Source organism: Conger conger, chromosome 17 (assembly GCF_963514075.1).
Source record: "Conger conger chromosome 17, fConCon1.1, whole genome shotgun sequence".
Lineage (NCBI taxonomy): Eukaryota > Metazoa > Chordata > Actinopteri > Anguilliformes > Congridae > Conger > Conger conger.
In genome coordinates, this window is record NC_083776.1 from 32,761,833 (window position 1) to 32,787,057 (window position 25,225).

Genomic DNA, 25,225 nt, shown 5'->3' on the forward strand with positions numbered 1-25,225 from the left:
AACAGCAGGTCTCCACAGCGGCACGGTCATTTAGAATCGAGAGAAAAATACCATCGGAAATATTTTTAAAAGATATTTACTAATATGTGAGGTTCCAATCTTCTGAATGGGAAAGTGATGTGGACCAACCTCAGACCAATGAAAATAAATAACAGTTCAGGAGAGAAATATTTAATATGATGTTTTATTCAAGAGATATCCAGAGGAAGTCTTTTCAATCACTCATACTGTGTGTGTGTGTGTGTGTGTGTGTGTGTGTGTGTGTGAACATTCATGTGCGTGTGGGTAGGTGTGGTGTGTGTACATGTGTGTGTAGCTGCGTATGTGCATTTGTGTGTGTGTGTGTGTGTGTGTGTTTCTATGGAACAGAGAGAAGCATAAATGCCCCTCAGAGCCGTCAAGCGTTCAGCAGCTCTGCCTGTATGGCGCACTGCTTGTGCCTGGTCCGTTCACACTCATTAAAAGCAGAACTGGCTGTGCTTTTCACTGGAGCTGGCAGGCCTGCGGGCATTCAAAGTGTTCTGCAGGGACCCGCATGGGATTAAAGACAATTTTCAGCAGTTATGGGAATAAGGATGTCCCAGTGGCAGGGCACTCTGACCTCAAAAACAAGCCCGCACTGGGCTAGTTCTGTTTTACTGGAGACCAATCGATATGGAGGACCTGAGGACTGAGGAAGTGAAGCTGTTATCGGTCACGTCTTTCTGACCCGGGGTTAGTATGGATGAGGAGGCGCAGGAACCCCGCCTCCATACAGGCAACCTGTCTGTAAGAGCCCCGTCAGAGGGCTTCTCTGACAAACTCAACATCGACACAAAAGCACAACTACCGCTGAACATCCTCAGTGTGCTTCAGAAGAAACCTTACCCTCAACCTCATGAATTTCACATTAAAAAAGGCAGAAGGGGGGGGGATAAAGCAATTACCACGACCCCACCCCAGGGAAAACAAAGTCAGAGGTACATTCTTGAAGGTGACAGAAGCCACAGCCTTCATCTGTTCATAGGGCACTGGGGGGGTTGGAGTAATGCTCTTGTTAAACTGTTAATTGGGTTTGAAGAATCTATTATTGACAGGAGATTCTTTGGTTTGTTCCCTACCTCTCAGTTAATCTATATCCTGCTCCACAGAGTGGCCATTGGCACAATTTCAGGCTTGCGTCTCTACCTGTCAAATGTAGATAGTGTATCCGACAGGCGCATGTTAATTGGGAACTCTGGTTTCCCAGCCGTTCCTCCTGCGATATCTTTGACGCTGACAGGAGCTGAGACTGTACGCTGGAGCTGCAGACTTCAGATTGGAGCGGTTCGAGAAGTTTGATGTGTTTCATTATGTGCTGAACAGCACAGTGAGTTAGCACCGCTCTGCTCAGTCTTGTGTCTCCCTGGTTATATAACGGCCCAGGTCTGCGGGTCCACTGGGATTGTCCTGGAGGGTAACAGAGTCTGTATCTTTAGTGTTTATTTTGAGATTTTAGTTTTTCTCCTTGTGGAATTTCTGAGGTAGCGTCGAGATGTTCTTTATTTTGCCAGGTTCAAGTCCAATCCATTTAGTTCAGCATATACATAATAGATTGGAGCAAATATTGACACATTAATATTGACTGGAGGAAGCATTAATAGAAAGAGACTCGGATGCAATAACATGTCAGTGAATCCAGATAGAGCAGCACTCAGGGGAGTCATCTGTGGTTCTGAAAGAGCACTTTTCAGTGTCAAACACAGGATATATTACATTAAAAAGCACACAAAACATAGAGCTGGTGTTATGTGCATGTGCACAGACGTGCGCACGCACGCACGCACACACACACACACACACACACACACACGCACACACACGCACACACACGCACACACACACACACACACACACACACGTACATACACACACACACACACACACACACACACACACACACACACACACACACACAGATTATGATCAACTGAGTAAAGCAGGAATATGTTCTTTCTAAAAACAGACTCATTGAAATGTGAGGGAGAGCATGGGTAAGAACCGGCACTGCGTAATCTCATGCTTATAGCAGGCTCTGCTTTCAGGTCCATCTACATAGGATGGGTAAACAGCCCATCCTGGAGTAGTTAGGTTCTGAAAATGAAAATGCTCACGAGCAGCTCAAAGCTACAATAGTCAGGTACAGGTGCAAGGCTGAGACTCACAGACCCAGCTGAATGAAGAGATCAATTCACATTTGATCATCTCAGCCAGCTCTCAGGCACATTCAAGAAGTCCCCTGTCACCTAGCTCAACCCGCCAGGAAATAAAACTGTCCATCAACACCGTCCACTTCATTTTCAATAAATAAACTTGTTTTGAACAGAATTTATGAATTACAGAACACAGGAGTGAATTATGACTGAAGAGCTTCGGGTTAAGAGCTCCAGAAAGAAAGTGCCAAAAGAGATGATACAACATGAGTCCTGATATGTCTGCATGGCCCAATTACAATGCAGTGAGGATGTCTGAATGGTCCAATAACAATGCAGTGAGGATGTCTGAATGGCCCAATTACAATGCAGTGATGATGTCTGAATGGCCCAATTACAATGCAGTGAGGATGTCTGAATGGCCCAATTACAATGCAGTGAGGATGTCTGAATGGTCCAAGTACCTTATAGCAATGAGATACCAGAAAACACATTTTCAAAATGTCAAATAATATATGTAATAATATAGATTAAATTTACAGAAAATGTAAAAATAATTTCATGAAAGAGGAATGCCAACAGAGCTGAAGACACAATGCGAGAGAACAGGTTTTTATGTGTAGAAGGTTTATGTGGGCAAAGATCTGTCATCAATTGACAAAATAGAACATGAATAAGAGGCAATAAACAAGAACCGTTGGCTTTTGCTGACAGTACCAAAATTATCCTTAAAATCTATGTGCAGATTTAGCTTTCAGTCAGTTTCAGAAAGAACACCATTAATTATTAAAGTATGAATACTTAATTGTTCCATATTTTTTTTAAATGCTATATTTGATACCTTTTCACAATGGCATTTTTATAGCAATATCGATTCAATGTGTTTGCATTCTGTAATTGCTGCTTGATGTGCTATTTTCCACTGGTGATCCTGCCAAGTATTTAGATATGAAGATGCATGCACAGGAGCCTTCATGCCAAATGCAAAAGAGCAAGCAACTAAAATAAAATAAAAAAATAGGTTTGATAAGTTGCTCAGTATTATTGTGTCAGACAGCATTGTTGGTTGTCTGTAGGTAGTCTTCTTTTATTCCAAAATACCCTACTGCTGGATTATCTTCTAAGAAAAATAAGCAGGCAATGTACTACTAATAATTGTTTAGTGTAGTTTTACGGAACTCTGTCTTGGAGAGTGAAAACAAATTTGCGACCAACAGTTGCCACAGATGTCATCAAATCCACAAAGGTAAAAAATTAAGGATATACATTCTAAAAGAAAGTATTAAGTATGAAGTAATTACGTAGACTAAAACAAACACACAAATAACCCTATGAAGAAATTACAGGGAAAATAAATGTAAATATCATGAAAAAAATACAGAATGCACTTTCAACAGAAATAGGTAAAGACCATTCCCCCACATGTTCAAACCCATTCGACAATTACTGTAGAAACCATGGCAACCAGCTGAGAGAGGAGCAACCCAGCCCTACTCGTACACATTGGGTATTCTCACAGACTAGAGCACACACTATACACAGCATTCACACTTAGAGATTCCACTCATAGGCTTAACAGTCACTCCACTGGCCACCCACTTTAACCTGCTTATACAACTGTTTATGTACCGCCTGTTCATCATCATTGAGGTAAACCAGAACTGATCAAATAGGCATTCTTGGGCCATTTGACTGGACATTGCAACCTACAAATAAGTCCCTAGTGCAGGCCCAACATAGAATAAGTAAAAACAATAAATAAATAAAGCTTCATTTCAAGAGAGAGAAAAAAGAAAAGTGTAAGAAAAAAAAAGCTAAGAATTCAGTGTTTTGCGAGCATTTTGCAGTACACACAAACTGCGAAGGGAATGTTGGGAGATGATGCATTGAAAGAGTGTGTTTGGCTGCACCATCACTCCTGCCCAGATCCTGCTCACACTTTCAGGTGGGGTGGGCCTTTTCAGTTTTCATTTGGAGCAGCCTTGGACGTGCACTTCTGAAGTCAGACCGTCCCTGGTGTATGGCTTACAGCTGTCAGCGTGCGCTGTGTGTGTGTTTGTATGCAGGGGAGGGGAGGGGTGCTTCACTTGCCAGTTCTCTGATAAATATATTACATTTGCTCACTGACTGTATAAGGTCAGGGATTAGCTGGAAGATCAATTGCAAACAACTGTAAAAGTATTTTGACATTTTCAAAAATGATTGATGTTACAAAGAAAAAAAAACCTGACAGTTAATGAAGCTATTTTTTCCCTACCGTTCTCGTGAAAATCTCAAAGGGTATAGATCTGGGAATTAACAAAAACATATTTCTGTGAAAAAGGCTCAGTCAGTGCTCAGTCAGTTCTGTTTGACAGCCCAATTAACTGTAGGCTCAGGTTAAATTCTATCTACCGCAGAATTATTTGGAAGTTATTAAACCACTTTGTAAAAGACATTGAGTTTTTGAATGTGTTTCTCACAGAAAGGCGGTGAAAGACGGATTCTGTTCCTGTGGCAGGCATCGTTTCATTAGAAATAAAATCAAACAAACAAAATGGTGTCTGTACGTCCCCCGTATAAGGCGCATGGACATTGATATTGTAAATGGTTGGCATTTATATAGCGCCTTTATCCAAAGCGCTGTACAATTGATGCTTCTCATTCACCCATTCATACACACACTCACACACCAACGGCGATTGGCTGCCATGCAAGGCACCAACCAGCTCATCAGGAACATTTGGGGGTTAGGTGTCTTGCTCAGGGACACTTCGACACAGCCCTGGCGGGGGATCGAACCGGCAACCCTCCGACTGCCAGACGACTGTTCTTACTGCCTGAGCCATGTCGCCCCACATTGTGTGTGCGTGTAATTGAATTGTGGATCAATATAGCATGTCTTTCAGACGCGGCGTACGGAGTGTGAGCTGTTAATGAGAGGAGCTTTTTCTCTGCTCCACACTGAGCAGACGCTGCTGGAGTCACATGGAGGGAGCGGCGGAATAGAGCTTCAGAAAAATGCATTTGTGGGAAGATGGGATCGGGGGGGGTCAGACATCAAGGCAATTTCAGGACACATTTCAGGTAATGACAAAGCCGTCCGGTGTGAGCGTGTGAGTGCAGAGTGTGAGCGTGCGCTTATTTGTGAATATCGGAGAATGATGTGGAGTAAGTGTGTGTGTCTGTGTGAGAGAAGGGGAAGGAGAGAAGGGGGAGAGGAACCCAGTGAGACACAGAGGTGGAGCCTGACGGGCAGATGTGGCTGCTCATGGAGGGTAGGCTGCGCTCGCATTGCAACCACTGGAGCGTGAACGGGTGTTTAAATGCAAATAACTGCGGTTAGGTTGCGTGTGCAAATGTGTGTGTGTGTGTGTGTGTGAGAGAGAGAGAGAGAGAGAGAGAGAGAGAGAGAGAGAGAGAGAGAGAGATAGATATATAGTGTGAGCGAGAGACACACAGAGAGAGAGGGTGTGAGAGAGATAGAGACACAGATATATAGAGAAAGAGAGAGATAGAGAGAGATAGATAGAGTGTATGAGAGAGAGATAGACACAGAGAGATAGATAGTGAGAGAAAGATAGATAGAGTGTGTGTGAGAGAGATAGAGACAGAGGGAGATAGAGAGGGATAGATAGAGAGAGAGGGGTAGAGAGAGAGAGGGAGAGAGATGTGTTTTCAGTACACACTCTGGGAAACATTCATTCTTCTCTAATGTGACTAAGCGGCAGTTGCACAGCCTCCCGTAAAATCTCAAAGCAATCTGTTTTTAATTTCACTGGGATAACTCGAGGGGATATAGATTATCCCAGTCTTCAGCAGTACTGCATGATGTAAAATACATTATGACTGCAGTTATTTCCAAAAGAAACTAAATTGCAACATTTCCACGGAGATTAGAAATGGACAGACTCAAGCAAAACAACAAGAGAGTGAAAAAATAACCCTCAATCTGTAGGATAAAATGAAGGGTGAGCCACTTCCTTTTCAAAAATACAGCACATGATAAATCTGATACGACACAAGCACGATACAATAGCAGCAGAACAGCACCTGAAGCCCACAGACTGACACGGCTAAGCTAACACAAACAGCATTCTCACAACAACTGACCAGGGCTAAGCTAACACACACAGCATTCTCACAACTGACCAGGGCTAAGCTAACACACAGCATTCTCACAACTGACCAGGGCTAAGCTAACACACACAACATTCTCACAACAACTGACCAGTGCTAAGCTAACACACCCAACATTCTCACAACTGACCAGGGCTAAGCGCACACAACATTCTCACAACTGACCAGGGCTAAGCGCACATAACATCCTCACAACTGACCAGGGCTAAGCTAACACACCAACATACTCACAACTGACCAGCACTAAGCTAACACACCCAACATTCTCACAACTGACCAGGGCTAAGCGCACACAACATTCTCACAACTGACCAGGGCTAAGCTAACACACACAACATTCTCACAACTGACCAGCGCTAAGCTAACACACACAACATTCTCACAACTGACCAGCGCTAAGCTAACACACACAACATTCTCACAACTGACCAGCGCTAAGCTAACACACACAACATTCTCACAACTGACCAGGGCTAAGCTAACACACACAACATTCTCACAACTGACCAGCGCTAAGCTAACACACACAACATTCTCACAACAACTGACCAGCGCTAAGCTAACACACACAACATTCTCACAACTGACCAGGGCTAAGCTAACACACACAACATTCTCACAACTGACCAGGGTTAAGCGCACACAACATTCACACAACGGTGCAGAAATGGTGGCACATGAGAGTGGTGAAGGTTCCGGAAGCAAAGCTGGCGATCTCTGCATGTGGGTGACACGCCCAGGCTGCTGATGACATGGTGCACTGATGACATCATGCTTACCATTGTCTAGCAAGTAAAAGACAGGGTTGCAGTGGGAGGGCTTCAGACCAGCTGCTGGGTCAGGAAGGGGCGACTGGTATGGAACTGACACAAGAAGTAAATAAATAAATAAAAATACCAGACATCATCAAAAAAAAGAACATTAGAAACATTACGATTCCTGTACATTTTAAAAGAGACACTTTCACTTTCATGAAAAATGTTTACTTTTGTAAGATGATAGGTTTCAGTTAATAACACGGTTTGTTGAACATTTTCGGGCATCTGCAGGAGCCCCATCAAATTATAGCAACATCTGAAGAAGTTTCAGTGAAGTACTTCAAATATTTGACCTTTGACCCGGGTCTGTAGAGCGCAGCGGGATAAAGGCGATGCAGTAAGTAACATGCATTTTTAAAATGAGTGACTCAGGGCACACATCCAGCCTCAGAAACAACCACCTCAGACTGACACCCACATCAAACGCTAAGGTCTCCGTGGCAACAATTCCATCTGCACCTGTGAGCACGGTTGTCCCGATTGGACCAACAGCGCTTTGAAGATGTTCTGTTTTTGTTAAAAAACCTTCACACTCTCAAAGTGCATACTCAAACGCGGGAAGGACTTCACCATTAACAATTCATAAACATTCTTTGTTAGCGCGCAAAATACCCCCTGCTTTTACCCCTGGTGTTTTGGCTGGACGCCTGTCAGAGAATTTTAGTTTCTGGACACAGTCATGAGCATAACCTCCACACTGACATGATTAGCGCACTCAGCATGTTCCCTCTACCTGGTTCTGCCCCCACTGTTCTAAAACACGCGATGAATCATCAGATCACACGCCAGCTTAGTGCAAGCCTGGTTTAGGCCAAAATGAACCAGCGATTTTCCCCAGCAGAAAACAGCACAGGTCGTGACAGAAACATGGAGGAGTGACAGAAACATGCCTCTCTCTGACTGGTGCGAGTCGGCTGTAGGAAGGGGAGACAGGTGCGCTGTACAGGGCGGCCGGAGCGTGTTATATGAGGCTTACGTAAAAGTGAGCTATGTGAGGATCATGCGTAAATGACATTTATTAGGGTTATGTCTAAATGGTTTCTATAAGGGATTTGTACAAGTAAGTTATATGGGCATTATGTGTAAGTGACTTATATTAGGGTTATGAGTAAATATGTTATATGCAGGGTTTGTGTAAGTGAGTTATATGTGGAATATGTGCTAGTGACTTATATTAGGGTTATGAGTAAATATGTTATATGCAGGGTTTGTGTGAGCGAGTTATATGGGGATTATGTAAATAGAAAATGGCAGGCATTTATATAGCGCCTTTATCCAAAGCGCTGTACAATTGATGCTTCTCCATTCACCCATTCATACACACACTCACACACCAACGGCGATTGTCTGCCATGCAAGGCCCCAACCAGCTCGTCAGGAGCATTTGGGGGTTAGGTGTCTTGCTCAGGGACACTTCGACACAGCCCAGGCGGGGGATCGAACCGGCAACCCTCCGACTGCCAGACGACTGCCCTTACTGCCTGAGCCATGCCGCCCCATGAGTAAGTGACTTATATTAGGGTTATGAGTAAATATGTTATATGCAGGGTTTGTGTAAGTGAGTTATATGGGGATTATGTGTAAGTGACTTATATTATGGTTATGAGTAAGCATGTTATACGAGGGTTTTGTATGAGTGAGTTACAGTATATGGCAGCTGTGTATGTGCTGTATAGTATATGAGTGATAATAAAATGAAAGAGCAGAATAAAAGGGCCTGGTGTAGCAGCAGGCAGACGATTAAGGAACTGACGTGACAAGTGTGTGTCAAGTGCATGGGCATGGAAATATGTGTGTGTGTGTGTGTGTGTGAGAGAGAGAGAGAGTTCAGTGTATGGATAGGAATGGATTTGAGTGTGTGTGCTTCAGAGAGTAAGTGTGTGAAAGTACAGTGTATGGTTAGGACTGGGTGTGTGTGTGTGTGTGTGTGTGTGTGTGTGTGCATGAAAGTACAGTGTATGGATATGACTGGATGTAAGTGTGTGTGTGTGTGTGTGTGTGTGTAAACCAGTGCATAGGAATGACTGAATGTGTGAGTGTGTGTGTGTGTATGAGAGTGTACAGCATATAGGTATGACTGGATGTGCGTGTGTATGTGTATGAGAGTGTACAGCGTATAGGTATGACTGGATGTGCGTGTGTATGTGTATGAGAGTGTACAGCGTATAGGTATGACTGGATGTGAGTGTGTGTGAGTGTGTGTGTATGTGTGTGAGAGTGTACAGCATATAGGTATGACTGGATGTGCGTGTGTATGTGTATGAGAGTGTACAGCGTATAGGTATGACTGGATGTGAGTGTGTGTGAGTGTGTGTGTATGTGTGTGAGAGTGTACAGAGTATAGGTATGACTGGATGTGCGTGTGTATGTGTGTGAGAGTGTACAGCGTATAGGTATGACTGGATGTGAGTGTGTGTGAGTGTGTGTGTATGTGTGTGAGAGTGTACAGCGTATAGATATGACTGGATGTGAGTGTATGTGAGTGTGTGTGTATGTGTGTGAGAGTGTACAGCGTATTGGTATGACTGGATGTGAGTGTGTGTGAGTGTGTGTGTATGTGTGTGAGAGTGTACAGTGTATTGGTATGACTGGATGTGAGTGTGTGTGAGTGTGTGTGTATGTGTGTGAGAGTGTACAGAGTATAGGTATGACTGGATGTGCGTGTGTGTGAGTGTGTGCGTATTTGTGTGAGAGTGTACAGCGTATAGGTATGACTGGATGTGCGTGTGTATGTGTGTGAGAGTGTACAGCGTATAGGTATGACTGGATGTGCGTGCGTGTGTATGTGTGTGAGAGTGTACAGCGTATAGGTATGACTGGATGTGCGTGTGTGTGTATGTGTGTGAGAGTGTACAGAGTATAGGTATGACTGGATGTGCGTGTATGTGCGTGTGTGTGTATGTGTGTGAGAGTGTACAGAGTATAGGTATGACTGGATGTGCGTGTGTATGTGTGTGAGAGTGTACAGAGTATAGGTATGACTGGATGTGCGTGTGTGTGAGTGTGTGTGTATGTGTGTGAGAGTGTACAGAGTATAGGTATGACTGGATGTGCGTGTGTATGTGTATGTTCTGCGCAGGGCTGCACAGATCTGCAGCAGTGGCATGCCTCAGTCAGCGCAGGTCTATAAAACCGGCGCACATCTATTATTAATACCCCAGCATTACTCCGTCTCAAACAGCCACAAGAACAATCTTTCAGCACATTAAATATTTATAGCACAAAGGCCTCGTTCAAGCCCCTCACTTCATCTCCTCTCCCGTCAGCTCCAGACCATGAGAGAGACTGCCTCTCTGTGCGTGTGAAAGTGCGCACGTGAGTGAAGACGAGCTGTGCACGTGAAAGCGTGCACGTGAGTGAGGCACTGAAGACGCGCAGAGCACCGTACCAGCTGAAATATTGACTCGCTTCCCACAAAGAAGTAGTCTCTCAAAATGGCTTTCTGCTTCAATGCGTGCACACAACAGCCCCCTCTCCCTTTTTGGTGGGTTCGCCAGGAAGGGAACTGCCAGACAGACGCACACAGCAGGGCAGAAGACAGTGGGGTGCACTCAGCTACCTTTGAGAAGCTCATTGCGCCTCATTAACTGCGCCTCATTAATGGCTCTGAATGCTTCTGACAGGCTGAGATAGTCACATGACAGTGCGGGGACAGGACAGGCTAGAGATGGGCTCTGCAGGAAATTGAGTGACACATAGTGTCTAAAACTGTCCTTCATGGGCAGAGCACGAGAGTACATACACTCAAACACACAAACACTCACTCTCAAACTAACACACTAGCACACACACTCACTCTCAAACTAACACACAAACACGCACACCCACTCTCAAACTAACACACAAGCACACACACTCACTCTCAAACTAACACACTAGCACACACACTCACTCTCAAACTAACACACAAACACACACACTCACTCTCAAACTAACACACAAACACACACTCTCAAACTAACACACAAACACACACTCACTCTCAAACTAACACACAAACACACACTCTCAACCTGACACACAAACACACACACATTCACTCTCAAACTAACACACAAACACACACACATTAATTCTCAAACTAACACACAAGCACACACACACTCACTCTCAAACTAACACACATGCACACATACAATCACTCTCAAATTAACACACAAACACACTCTCAAACTAATACACAAGCACACCCAGGCACTCTCAAACTAACACACAAGCACACACACTCACTCTCAAACTAACACACAAACACACACATGCATACCCTACTATTATACTACTGATATAACACACTACTGAATACAGAAATGTACCCTCTCGCCCTTTAGAATGAGAACTAAAGTTCTCTCTTCCTCTCTGTATGTTCCCGGACATTCTGATAGGAAAGTGTGTTTAATGGAGGATTACTGTTCTTATAGCCTCCTCCCTGAACACAGATTCCCCTACAGAACCTCTCTTCTCTCTCTGCCTCCACCCTGAACACATGACCTCTCTCTCTTTCCCTCTCTCTCTCCCTCACCCTCCTCCTTCGGCTTGTGTCCCTACAGGGGCTGACCAGGAGGGTATATCATGAAGCAGGATTACAGAATTAGCTGGATAATTTCACAGAGTAAAACCGGGAACCATTCCAAAACTGGAACATGGACTGAAGTAAAAAAGTCTGCTTGGTTAACTTATCCAACTAGCTCAGCAATCCTGCTTTGTGATATAACCCCCAGTTCCTGGACAGAATGCCATGCCACCCACGGAGATAAAGCTTTATTCAACACTCACTCAATCCTCTGTGACAAAGGGGCCTTAAAGTAGCGGGCGAAGGCTTCAGTACAGCGCAGCAGTGCGCTGCACCTGGGAGCACCTGTACAAAGGGGGCCAGGTGAGCTCAGCGGGGGGGTGTCGCCGGGTATTTGAGAACGGTCACCTCGACGACCCCGGTACCGGACGCCACGCTTTCTCTCCTCTGTCCTCCCCGACCGCACCTGCAGGGAGCGTCTATAAAGGACCAGCCACACCCGCAGGGACCGTCCACAAAGTTCCCACTCTGACCTTTCCAATCTGAGAAGGCTCCCTGCTGTCTGCCCTGGCCACCGTAATGCCCCTCGCCAGGACAGAATGGCATGTTATTGACCTCGGCTGTCGCTACAAATCCCTCGCTTTCATTCTCCTTCTCGCCCTCCGCTTCTCTCGCTGGTTTTTGTGTTCCTTTAGCTTTCCGAAGGAGACATTACATTATTGGGCAATCGGTGGAGTGGAGAACATCAGCGATGCCGTAAGTAATACAGGAGAACAACAGTGCCACGGAGAAGGCACAGCGGGGATACTCATAAGCAAACCAACAACCATCATTATAGATAATTAATTAGGATCGCCACGCTAATATGCTATTGCTGTGACAGCAACAGACTGAAAAATGAAAAGACAGATTGCTGAAGATGGTCAGGGTTGTGGAGGCAGGATACTTTAGCCATACAGAGTGCTGTGGAGTGCTCATTGCACCAGCAGGGGGCGGTACACTCAGCAGCCCTGACCAGTGAAGGGGGGAGAGACCAGATACACAGAAGCTGTGAAGATCATCATGTGGAACACAAAGACTGAAGGGAAACACTGTAGCAATAAACCCATATCCTTCTACATCCTACAACACGTTTCATTTCATAAACACAACGGGACCACACAACTGAAATATCTCAACGTGTAAATATTGTACCCATCGATTGTACAAAAACACTTCTGGGGGTGGCCACTGCCACTGATGGCAACGCGCGAATCTGGAGAGTTTCTCCTAATGAAATGCCAGCGATCTCTGCACGCAGCCTGGATCGGTGGGTCTGTCTGCCGACTGAAATACAAGGCACTGAAAGCCCTGCAGGCAATCTGGCTGACCCATCAATCTCTAGCAAGCGCAGCACATTCAGGACTTGCTGTTGATATGTCCCATTTCCCAAGATGCACACGTGTTCCTCCAAATGTTCAAATAGTTTTGTGTTCAGTAATTGAAAACCCAGCTCTCTCAATAAAATAAATATGTACAGCTAATATAATTGCTTATAAATGGACAATGTCGTCCATCTGGTGAGAAACTGCTCTTTGAGTCATACGGTTCTATGTATTTCTGACCGGAACCCTACAGTGGGACAGAGTGACACAATTGCTTTTAATGAGTATCAACATTGACGCCCGTAGCATTGAATCATAAGCGCATAAGAACACGTAATGATGCAGCCAGCCAGGCCATTCGGCCGAACCAGGCCCCTCATTTCGGTTACAACAGGAAGTCCTTCAGCACGATCGCTCAGGACGCTTCAGCGATATCCAAACACCGAGGCACCGGCCGGGACGAGGCCTACCTGAGGTCGGCGACCTGCTCCTCTCCATCTCCTGGGCAACCTGGCCGTCTGAGAGTTCCGTTAGGCCTGCCAATCAGCAGTGAGCAGGGCGTGTCAGCAGCCGAAGAGCAAGGAGGAAGAAGAAGGAAGGACAAAAGAGCAGGTTCAGTTTCAAACGGCGCTGTTTAACCTGACAAGGTTCTGTGAGACGCCGCGGTCTCCATGTCTGCAGCTGCTACCTGCGGCCCTCCTGCTATAGGCATCCCACACATTCATCTGGGTTTAGCCAGGTCCCAAAATAAGCTACTGGCATGACTCCCATCAGTAGTACACAAATGCTGCAGACAACAGGGTGGTCCCAGGTAAGAGCTTACTGTAAGATAACTAGATAAACAGGGGAACTATCTCTGGACAGTGTGTTTAAGGGTCCTATGCTCGAGAGCAGGGATCATGAAATCACGGCACTCGTGGTTTTCCACCTTCCCTTTAGTCAGGTGTGAAGACTACAGGGCTGTCGGTAGAACTAATTGTTCAGCTATTTTACCAGGGAGAAAAAAAAACCAGAGCCAGATTTGGATTTGAGGTCCAGATTTGATTATTGCTGCTCCAGAACATGTGAGACATTGTGACATTTGAAGGAGAGAAGTAACGATGGTGCAACATGAAAACAAAAACATGAATAACACAAAACCACAGACAGAAAAAATGACATACTTCTCAACCATATGTTTCAGATAACAGTGTATAGTGCTCATTAAATATGAATATTCACGGGATAATGTGCAGGGAGCAAGTCACTTGTTCTAAAAGTAGGTGATGCTATCCCATCTTAAAGCAGAGGTAAGGATTAATCACCTGAAGGGGCTTATTTTGAAAGAAGTGACATGCTTGCTGTACATCATCCCACATATGCCACGACCATCAGGTAAATACATTTTGTATCTGTATCTCTATTAGGAACATACTACCCAGTGACGGCTTTAAGTATCCTAGCAACCACAAGCAAGCTAGCTCACAATGTTTTTATTTACATTACAGAGACCAGAGAAGTCACATTGCTGTATACTAGGCTATATATAAAAATGAAATTGGACATTGCAAAATTCCATATTTCCATATTTATGATCTGTGTTAATGTAGTAGGTCATGTAGTAATGGATTTCTGGTATCAGGTGTCACCCAGGGGGATCGTGAAAGAGCATTTTGATGGAAATACTTGTGAGTTGAGTGTGGAGAGATGCGCAGAAGTAAAGCGTGCAACACTGGACATTGCACAGACATAGAGACAGCTCATTGATCAATCAGAACTGAATATTAAACAAAGTCGTGATATTATAGTGAGCGCTACCGCTACGTTAGCATTGCTTGGCACTTCCATTGAAAATATCATATCAATATCTCACCCGTTTCGAAACCAATCTCATCCGTATCAAAATAATACGCTGCCATGTTAATTCTATGCATATAATTGGGTATAAACGAGTGTTTTGTTCTGCACAAACTGAAAATAACCTACTGGGCATTTTTGTCAAAGATCTGTGCTGATACCTTGATGGAAAGCAGGCTGATGTTAGCACCAGGGCTGATCAATTAAATTTCCTGTCTTCTAAGGCTTTCAGCAAATGCAAACATTAAACTTCAAATGTGTTTTTGTGATTCATAAATATATATAATCACCACATGTAGAGATAACAAAGAAAGAAAATAAAACCAAATAAAAAGAGTTTGATTGAGTGGTTCATGGGAACCATAGCAGGGAAAGGCTAACAGAGGGGCACCAAATGAGACAGTGGGATTTGGAGGCTGCAAGGATATGAAGTTACTGCCATTACTGGCTGCCATACCCACAACTGGCAAAAATTCAATGTTGCTAGCCTATACAAAACACTGATTATGGAAATGTGATCATTTCTGGGGCCCTGCAATTAGCTAAATTCAGGATGACAGTCAGTAATTTCCCAATCTTCTTTCAGTGACACCCCGGATTGGACCTCCTCCCACCCGATATCCCGCCCCCCCTCCCCCTGACCCCCAGGGAGGCCGGACTTACTCTGGTAGGAAGTACGGATCCGTTTCTTTGAATCTGAATAAAAGTTAGACAGGCCACGCATGCAAATGCTGTCTGCCAGAGAGACCATGCCAGCACACCAGCAGCCAGAGTCGGCAGAGATATGTGGGAAGGAGGGAGAGAGAAGAACAAGGAGAGTGACCCCAAAACCAGCACCCACTAGTGGCAGGGAGGAGAGATTGCAGATCAGGTCCCACATCCACATTAGTAGCATAGATTCACATTCCCAATGGCTTTCACACATTCAGTGCATACATGCCTACACAGCCAAAGGGCACCAATGTTTACATAACAAATTTTAAAATCTACAATCTGTAAGCAAATCCATTTTTGTTTCATATAGACAAGGCAATACGATTCAATAGTTATTGGTGAGTCAGGAATTTCTTTAAAATGGTGATAATGTTATTTTCAATAGCTGAAATTGGTATAACAATAATGAATAAAAAATTCTCCATTTGGCTGTGTAGTGAAGAGACAGTAGACATAGAACCATGGGCACAAACATCAGTGAATCCACCCAGTACAGATAAACCTCATGATTACCTTAGTGTGGAAAATAAACATCTTAAATGTCCTAAATTGGTTCATTTGCAGTGAGTTCCACAGTGAAATCAATATGCAACTCATATACCATTAAATATATTACTGGGGAATGAGTCATGATTTTCATCGATTGAATTGTGTAAATTTGGCAAAAGTGATCACACAAAAGCACTACCAAATTGTATGATTTTTTCCCCCCTGAAACAAGACACTGAGAATTAGCATTTATTTTTATTTGGACATTTACAAAAAATGAAGCACATAGTAATATGAGCTGTTGTCGAGGTCATTCCAATTATCTGTACAAATTGATTCCATTGCAGCTAGATTTAAGGACACATTGTATTCCAATTACCAAATGTTATAGGTCAGTTCAGCAAAAAATAACTTCCGAAATGTCATATAGTCAACAGAAATGAATCATCGCTCACTAATGGTCTCAGAAATATTTTAAGACAGCAAATATTAGTAATTACAGTAATTAGTAACTGCAGCCAATTTACCCAGCCTGGCATGCCACAACAGCACAAAGATAAACTATGAAAAGAAAACTATAATAACACTACTGTGATACTGCAGTACACTCAAATTGCACACGTGAAAAGTAATTGTTAGGTTAACAACACGAATAATGGCAATCCATAAACAAACAATGTATTTTTAAATGTTTTTTATTATAACTGAAAATTGGAATTGACTTTTTTTTTTTTTCCTTCTCACCGCATGAGAGGATGCTAAAACGATTTTATGAGGCAGACAATGCACCCTGCTAAATGTCATCCACCTCTCCCCTGTAGATGCACTGAGTTATATAAAGCAGAAAGCTGCTTCTGCCAGCGATACCCGGGGAGCGCTAGGCTGGTGGTTGCTGACAAGATCGTGCGGCCATTTTAAAAGGCTCACGAATACGTCTGCAACATAGACTAATGACTGGTGGCTTCAGTACACGGTAACATTGACTCCTGTTGTTGGAGAGTGAACTGTTTCAGCTTTCCTGGAACATAACTGCAACATTTTAAATGAACATTTCATGCGAGGTTGCTCCTCACCCTAGAATAGAGTGCTGTTTGGTACAGGAGTGGGTGTAGGAACAGGGGTGGTGTAGAAGCCCTCCACCAGCCCAGCTCACCTGGAAAAAGGGGCTTTATCTGAGAGTGGCCTCACTTCTCAAGTAGGAATGCGCTCGAGCAAGACTAATGGAAATAGATGGAAAGAGACGGAAACACCATGCAGCGATGTCGCCGTGGAGTGCAGTGAGTATCATGCAGTACGTGTGTGTGTGTGTGTGTGTGTGTGTGTGTGTGTGCGGGCACATGCGTGTGTATGCGTGTGCAAAGAGTGTCCCCGCTCTCCGTACCTGCAGTAAGCTGTCGGTTCCTGCGGGGGGAGCGTGTGAGACGCTGGTAGGGGTCACTGGAGCCGTACAGTTCCAGAGTGCTCATGCAGAGGATGATGGTCTTCTGCAGGTAGTCCACCACCGCCAGGCCATTACAGTTACCCAGAGCCAACCTGCACACAACACCCAGGTACATCAACACACACACACACTACATACACACACACACACACAACCAACCTGCACACAACACCCAGGTACATCAACACACACACACACACACACACACACACTACATACACACACACACACTACACACTCACACACACACACACACAACCAACCTGCACACAACACCCAGGTACATCAACGCACACACACACACACACACACACACACACACACACACTACATACACACACACACAACCAACCTGCACACAACACCCAGGTACATCAACACACACACACACACACTACATACACACACACACTACACACTCACACACACACACACACACACACACACACACACAACCAACCTGCACACAACACCGAGGTACATCAACACACACATACACACACACACACACACACACACACACACACACACACACACACATACACACACACACACACACGCACACACACACACACAAACTCACACACCACTAACGCATTACATTTGATCATAGCCAACCTGCACACAACACCCAGGTATATCAACACACATACACACACACTACTAACCCATTACAGTTACTCAGAGCCAACCTGCACACAGCACATGGAATTAAATGGCAGCATAAATATGCACCTGCACCTGTTCTCCCCAGACTCAGCACCACACACACACTCAGATGTGACCATGAAACAGTACATACATCTCATGAAGCCTAACAGAATTTTATGAGAAATGCAATCCATCTTTCTTCACATTTCATATACTGTATCAATCATGTTACTTTAAACAGGTAGAGATATGGGGGTATGAAAAAGAATACATTGAAAAAATACAAAAATATATTTTTTACATTAAATTCTGAATGAATATCCAGATGAATAAACAGAAGATTGACATAAACAGAAGACAGATGGCTGGAGAGAGGGAGAGTCAGAGAGGAAGAGGAGGGAATCGGTCTCTCACAGGCCGTAGGCGGAGTTGAGGTCCAGGCTGGTGATCTGCTGGGGGGGTTCCCCGTCCACCCACAGCAGCTGCACCACCAACTCTGCCTGATACCCCGGGGGCATCCTCACCGGCCTGCTCTTCACCCTGAGAGAGGGAGAGAGAGGGGGGGGGGAGGGGGGGGAGGGGGAGGAGGGAGGGGGGGGAGGGAGAGAGAGGGAGAGAGAGGGAGAGAGAAAGGGAGATACAGGGAGGGAGAGAGAGAGATGGAGGGAGAGAGAATGAGAGGGAGAATGAGAGGTAGGGAAAGAAAAAAAGGAGAGAAAAAAAGAGGGAGGGAAAGAGAGAGGGACCCAGTCAGCCACAGAGGTAGACCCTCACAGGCAGACATGGCAGTGCTCACATTAGAGCCAATGAGAGAGAGGCAGTGTAACGGGGCATGAAAGCCCACTGGCCCCTCAGTACCTGAGGCAGGGCACGCTGTCCCGCGGGGCCTCGGGCGGGGTGTGGTTTGGGCTGGCGGGGGGGTGCTGGGGTGAGTGCGGGCTCGGCTCTGAGGGGGTGGGGGTGGGGGTGGCCTCTGTCTCTGACGGGGAGAGGACGTCCTCTACCTCACACTGCAGCCGCACCTCCAGAGACTGTGGAGAACACACGGTCAGTACACGTACACAGACCAGCCACACCTCCAGAGACTGTGGAGAACACACGGTCAGTACATGTACACAGACCAGCCGCACCTCTAGAGACTGTGGAGAACACACGGTCAGTACACGTACACAGACCAGCCGCACCTCCAGAGACTGTGGAGAACACACGGTCAGTACACGTACACAGACCAGCCACACCTCCAGAGACTGTGCAGAACACATGGTCAGTACACGTACACAGACCAGCCACACCTCCAGAGACTGTGGAGAACACATGGTCAGTACACGTACACAGACCAGCCACACCTCCAGAGACTGGAGAACACACAGTCAATACGGGTCCACAGACCAGCCACACCTCCAGAGACTGGAGAACACACAGTCAGTACGGGTCCACAGACCAGCCACACCTCCAGAGACTGAGCAGAGATATGGTCAGGTGACATCCAGGTCACATAGACTCAGGTGTGTACACAGGTACAGAGACAATCAGGTTAGATACCACTAGCATGCACAGAGACTGAGGTCAGATCCTACAGTGGTGGAGCCTGCAGGTTCCTGCTGTTACTCAGCGATATCCCTGACTCCACAGCGCCTCCCCGTGGCTGGGGTCAGCGTGACGGACCCTCACCGTGATCTCCGTGGTGGCGTCGTGGCGGCTGAAGCGGTACAGGATGATGTGGGCGGAGATTCCCGCCACGCAGAAGACGCGGCTCTGCGGGCACCACCGCACCATCTGCACGGCGTACGGGTCCTCCTCCACCAGCTCCGCCCCCCGCCCCTCCCCCGCCTTCAGCTTCTCAAACACCTTGGAGCTCTTCAGCTTGTACAGCATCTGCAGCGTGACTGGGGAGAGACACGGCCATGGAGTGATCGTGGGAACCTCCGTAGGGCGCCTGTCATTCAGACGGGTGGAGACCTCTGGGTCTTCACCACAGTGCTGAGACTACGTTACATTACATTACATGGCATTTAGCAGACGCTCTTATCCAGAGCGACGTACGACAAAGTGCAGACCAAACATAGGAACAAGTGTGAAGAGGACCCTAGAGGACAGTACGGTTCCAAGTCCGAGCATGACCATACAGATACAATTGGAAGAATACATTAACTTACGAACTAGCATACCACAGTTGGCAGCTAGAATACCCGGAGTACAACAATGCATTACATTACATTAACGGCATTTGGCCAGAGCGACGTACAGTTGATTAGACTATGCAGGAGACAATCCTCCCCTGGAGCAATGCAGGGTTAAGGGTTGCTCAAGGACCCAACGGCTGTGTGGATCTTATTGTGGCTACACCGGGGATTCGGACCTTGCGGGTCCCAGACATTTACCTTAACCACTATGCTACAGGCCGCCCCACAATACAATATCTAAGGCAAACAAGACCTAAAACAATAATCTTTAGCCTGTAACTAGGCCTATTCTGTACGCCTGGGATGAGGCTGCAGATTAAAACGTTTCACCATATTCACCCTTATGAGTCATCTTTACCGTTAATATTATTTACCTTCATCCAATTCTTGTGATCTGCACACCTGTGGGCTTAGAGGCTGCCATGAGATCATAGTCTATTTCTGTGTAGTATGGGATGTGTAAGAGCTAGCAGGCGAGCAGGTGTGATTAGCATAGGTAATGCTAGCATAACTGCCGCTATATTGCTGTGATGTCCACATGGCAAGGTGAGAATGGCCTTGTGTACTTACTGGCAGTAGCGTCCCAAAACTTTATGGAACCATCTGCATGTCTGTGAGGAGAAAGAGGAATATCAGGCAGGAAGTTCTCAGTGAAATATGACAACACGGCAAGAACATGACACTGCCCTCCATTCTGGGGATTCTGGGAATATGACCTGTTACCTATGACCTATGACGCTGCCTGTTGGGAGTAATAGAGCTACTCATTTAATAGGGATATGAGCTACACTGTGTTCTGAACAAACACACACACACACATACACACACCTCCCATCAACTACAGTTAATCAAAACACACACATCCCTGTTTCACACAGTTTCAGTGATGTGTGTAGAATCTGCATTATACAGACCGGACTATGGATGCTCAGGACAGCATGCTATCAATAGCAAGAAATAAGATGTACAAGAAGAAGAAGAATGATCATGATATTTGTGAAGTGCAGTTGATGAATAAATGGAACATTCTGTGACAGAATTCATGCATGCGACACGCTCACCCTGTGATGATGATCTCTGGGTACGTCTGAGTTCCCAGCGTCCACGTTCCTCCGCCCACCGGCCATTCCTGACCAATCAGAGCAGAACAAAACAACATTTATGCAGAGCATGCTTGTATCCAGAGCAGCATGTCATGTGATAACACAGGTGCCTCCATATGAGTAATATGAGGAAGTAAGAGAGACCAAACTAAAACACTCTTAAATCAGAGACCATGTGCGTGCAACATTGGTTAAAGTACCAATGTAGGTACTTTATGAACCCAGAACCATGACATAGTCATTATAAATTCATGCAATAATATAACTAATACTACTTGCTGCAAAACCTATGCCGTTTCCTGGCCATGCTGAAGGACGGTACTCACTAACGGTTGGTATACGTCAGTCAGACCCATTTTCAATGTAAAGTCAATGGTACAACTGCGGTCAAAATACGAATTCAACATTTTTTCCCACAAGAAAATAGTTGCAATCTTTGTTTTTCTTCATCTAATGCCTCCCTATGTGCAGATACAGCTGCTCTCCAGGACTGGAGGTAAAAGACGGGGTGTGGATGGCAAGGTAGTGAAGATGAATTCTGAAGAGAGTTTTCAGTCTGTTACAGAAGATGGCCAGTGATTGTGCTGTCCAGATCTCCACAAGAAGTTAATTCAACCGCAAGGGGCCCGTACAGGCAAACTGCACTGATCTCATGTGGTTTCTTATTATTTTCTCTTTTTAGCTTCATTTATTTCACTTTGCACCTTATTCACAAGGGTTTTATTTTATTTATGAAAAGAATGCACTGTGTTAATTTTCATAGCACTGTGAGGTTCTAGAGTACGTGAAATAAATGACACAGTCCAAACGTAAAGCGCAGTAAGTTATCACCGTGTGTTTCCTGCTCGGTAGTCCCACCATCTTTGTCTAAGAAACACACACCTCAGCATAATCTCACTCCTCCCTACGGGCACAGGAGAAAGCACCTGGATCCGAGTAAATAATTAACCGGCTCTCCCATAAGGGGAATAAGGCGCGAAAAGCTGAGAAATATATCAGTGGGCCAAAGCAACGCGGGAGGAAGCAGACTGAGTGGGTGAGTAATGTGCTTGGATTCGGCCACCCTGGCAGAGCTGAAGGAGGGAGGGAGACACGCGCTCGAACAGAGGGAGCCACGCCCGCGCCTCGCCCTGGAGACGGCTCAGAACAACGTCCAGCTTGATGACGGTCTTTGGAATCTCGCCCACCAGCCAATGAGGGTTAAACGGGATTCACAAGTCTAGTTCCATAACAGGAGGCTCGTCGGAGGTCGTTCGCTGGCATCGAGGGACTAGCTTGCGTACAGACACAATGACATCCTCCGCGCTACTCTTCTGTTCACAGGGATTAAACATGACATCGTACATCCGTGCATCACTGCCATTAAAGATGCACGGTGCCCAACGCAATGCTTAACCTCTGCATGTGAGCCTTCAAAGTCCAACTGAGAATATTGTACCGAGTCCAGGGAGAGAGGAGACAACCTGGCAGTTTGTGATTGCGCACACATTTTTACCTTATAAGGAAACTGACTGAGTGTGTTCTGGCTAGGTTCCCAAACCTGCCTTTTCAACCTGTCACCTAATCATCCCCTGATTTAATTGGCTAAAGAAATTTCTCTCCCTCTCCACCTCAGCTGATGCATGGTGAGTTTTCTGGTGCAAAATAGCTGCCTTTGCATCACCCAGGCGGTGGTTGAGGTTGAGGAGTTTCCCCCTCATCTCTGTAAAGTGCCTTGAGTGTGAGAAAAACACTATATAAATACAACTATTTTAACATTTTACATTATCGGCATTTGGCAGACGCTCTTATCCAGAGCGACATACAGTTGATTAGACTAAGCAGGAGACAATCCTCCCCTGGAGCAATGCAGGGTTAAGGGCCTTGCTCAAGGGCCCAACGGCTGTGCAGATCTTATTGTACCTACACTGGGATTCGAACCACCAACCTTCCCTGTCCCAGTCATTTACCTTAACCACTACGCTACAGGCCGCCCCTGTATTTATCTGTTTATGTATTTACCTGAGAGTGTGCATGACTCGTGCTTACCTTTTGGCTGTAGCCATGTTTTTTGTGTTTGGCTCCTATGGAGTAGAGGACGGGTATGAGGTCAGGTGGGCAGTCAGCGAAGTAGGCGGTGCAGGTGACCGGAGACTCGTGGATGTCCATGGGGTAGGGATTCTCAAAGATGGGGAAACTGCAGGGAGAAGGCCCAAAGTAACAGCAGCGCTTTTACAAAGTAGAATATGAGCCATGAAAACTACAATACCACAGGACTATTTGGCAGAATTTCAATCTGCAGTCACATCCAAATATTTCTACTGAATACTTCATATCTGGACCCAGTTTAATTGGTTTATTAATCCCCTCTTCACCCACCACAACTGATATCGTGGATCAAAATGGATGCACCCAGGATGCTGCTACGCACTGCTGGAGACTGAATCATCCACCCTTGAGTCATGCACTTGACTGTAAAGCAATTTGAAATCCTAGTTTTAAAGGTGCAATATAAAAGTAATCTCTGACTAAGCAAACGGATAATCAAGCTAATAAGGTAACACCTTGACATGAAACAAGGTATTTCCTTGCACGTTTCCAGCTCATTATATAAATCTTATTTTTGTATTTACAATTATCAAATTGTCACATATGTTTCTTGTGTTCATAGGATTTGCCACCTCGATGACAATATTTGCCGTTTCTCTAATTGCTTTAAACCACTCATAAACGAACAGCAAATCTGTTTACACAACATGTGTCACCAGCTTGCGCATATTATTAATCAAATGTTAAATGAAAGATATTTCTCTCGATCAGCCGGGGAGAGAGAGGCTGTTCGGCTGCGTTTTCAGCGGGCGGATATTGCGCGTGGGATTGAGCCGATCATCACTGAGAGCCCCCAGGCCGTGTGGGCGTTTTCTCCCGTCGTCCGCCTTCAAGGGCTCTGACTGACACATGAATCCACCCGGGGTGCTTAGCCTCTCCCTATGAGGGGCTTTGCGCCCAACACGGTGCGAGGGTGTGCGCTTCACGGATGAGGTCGTCTCCCCTCACAGGTGCCCCGTTCAGCAGGTGAATCAGCCCCGAGGAGAGCGTGAGGAGGTGAGGATGTTCTGAGTCACCGAGACGGAAGGAGCCGGAACCTCCAGGGGCGACACGCAGCGCTGCTGAGAATGTTCGGCTTTATGGAATCTGTGTGTGTGCGTGTGTGTGGGTGTGTGCCTGTGTGTGCTTGTGCGTGTGTGTATGCCTGTGTGTTTGTGCACATTTGTCTCTGTGCTTTTAGAAACATTTAAAGATTGTTTTGGTGCAGAAAGCCTTAGTAGCTAAAAGCATTTGCTGGCATATGAAGTCCCGAGAGAGAGAGAGAGAAAGGAGGAGAGGAAGAGAGAAAGAGGGAAAGAGGAAGTTCACGGAAAAGCTAGCGGGGAGAGAAGCAGCTTTGAGAATGTGACAGTAATGCACTGCTGTCCTCACCCTGAGGAAACGTGCAGCCGCTATTTCTCAGAGCTCAGAGACACTCCCAACCATCCCAACAGCCCAGAGACGCCTCACTGGACACAGTCACTGAGGGCAGGGTCAGCTCTCCACAGGCCTGCTCAACATCGGCACCACTCCACACTCTAGACTCACAGAGATCCACTATTAACCACCCTCAACATAGCCTCTAGACTCACAGAGATCCACTATTAACCACCCTCAACATAGCCTCGAGACTCACAGAGATCCACTATTAACCACCCTCAACATAGCCTCTAGACTCACAGAGATCCACTATTAACCACCCTCAACATAGCCTCTAGACTCACAGAGACCCACTATTAACCACCCTCAACATAGCCTC

At 45.7% G+C, this 25,225-nt stretch overlaps 1 protein-coding gene across 1 annotated transcript in view; it reads right to left on the reverse strand.

Annotated features, from left to right (window-relative positions):
* Positions 1–25,225, reverse strand: part of LOC133116947 (syntaxin-binding protein 5-like) — a 116,224-nt gene that overhangs the window by 17,581 nt on the left and 73,418 nt on the right. The window contains exons 12-20 of the mRNA XM_061226979.1: positions 23,428–23,575; positions 21,358–21,425; positions 20,867–20,907; positions 19,785–19,999; positions 18,972–19,144; positions 18,528–18,653; positions 17,403–17,554; positions 15,482–15,553; positions 13,453–13,518 (exon numbers count right to left, since the gene is read on the reverse strand). Of these exons, the coding sequence (XP_061082963.1) occupies positions 13,453–13,518; positions 15,482–15,553; positions 17,403–17,554; positions 18,528–18,653; positions 18,972–19,144; positions 19,785–19,999; positions 20,867–20,907; positions 21,358–21,425; positions 23,428–23,575 (1,061 nt within the window). The remainder of the gene's footprint in view (positions 1–13,452; positions 13,519–15,481; positions 15,554–17,402; positions 17,555–18,527; positions 18,654–18,971; positions 19,145–19,784; positions 20,000–20,866; positions 20,908–21,357; positions 21,426–23,427; positions 23,576–25,225) is intronic.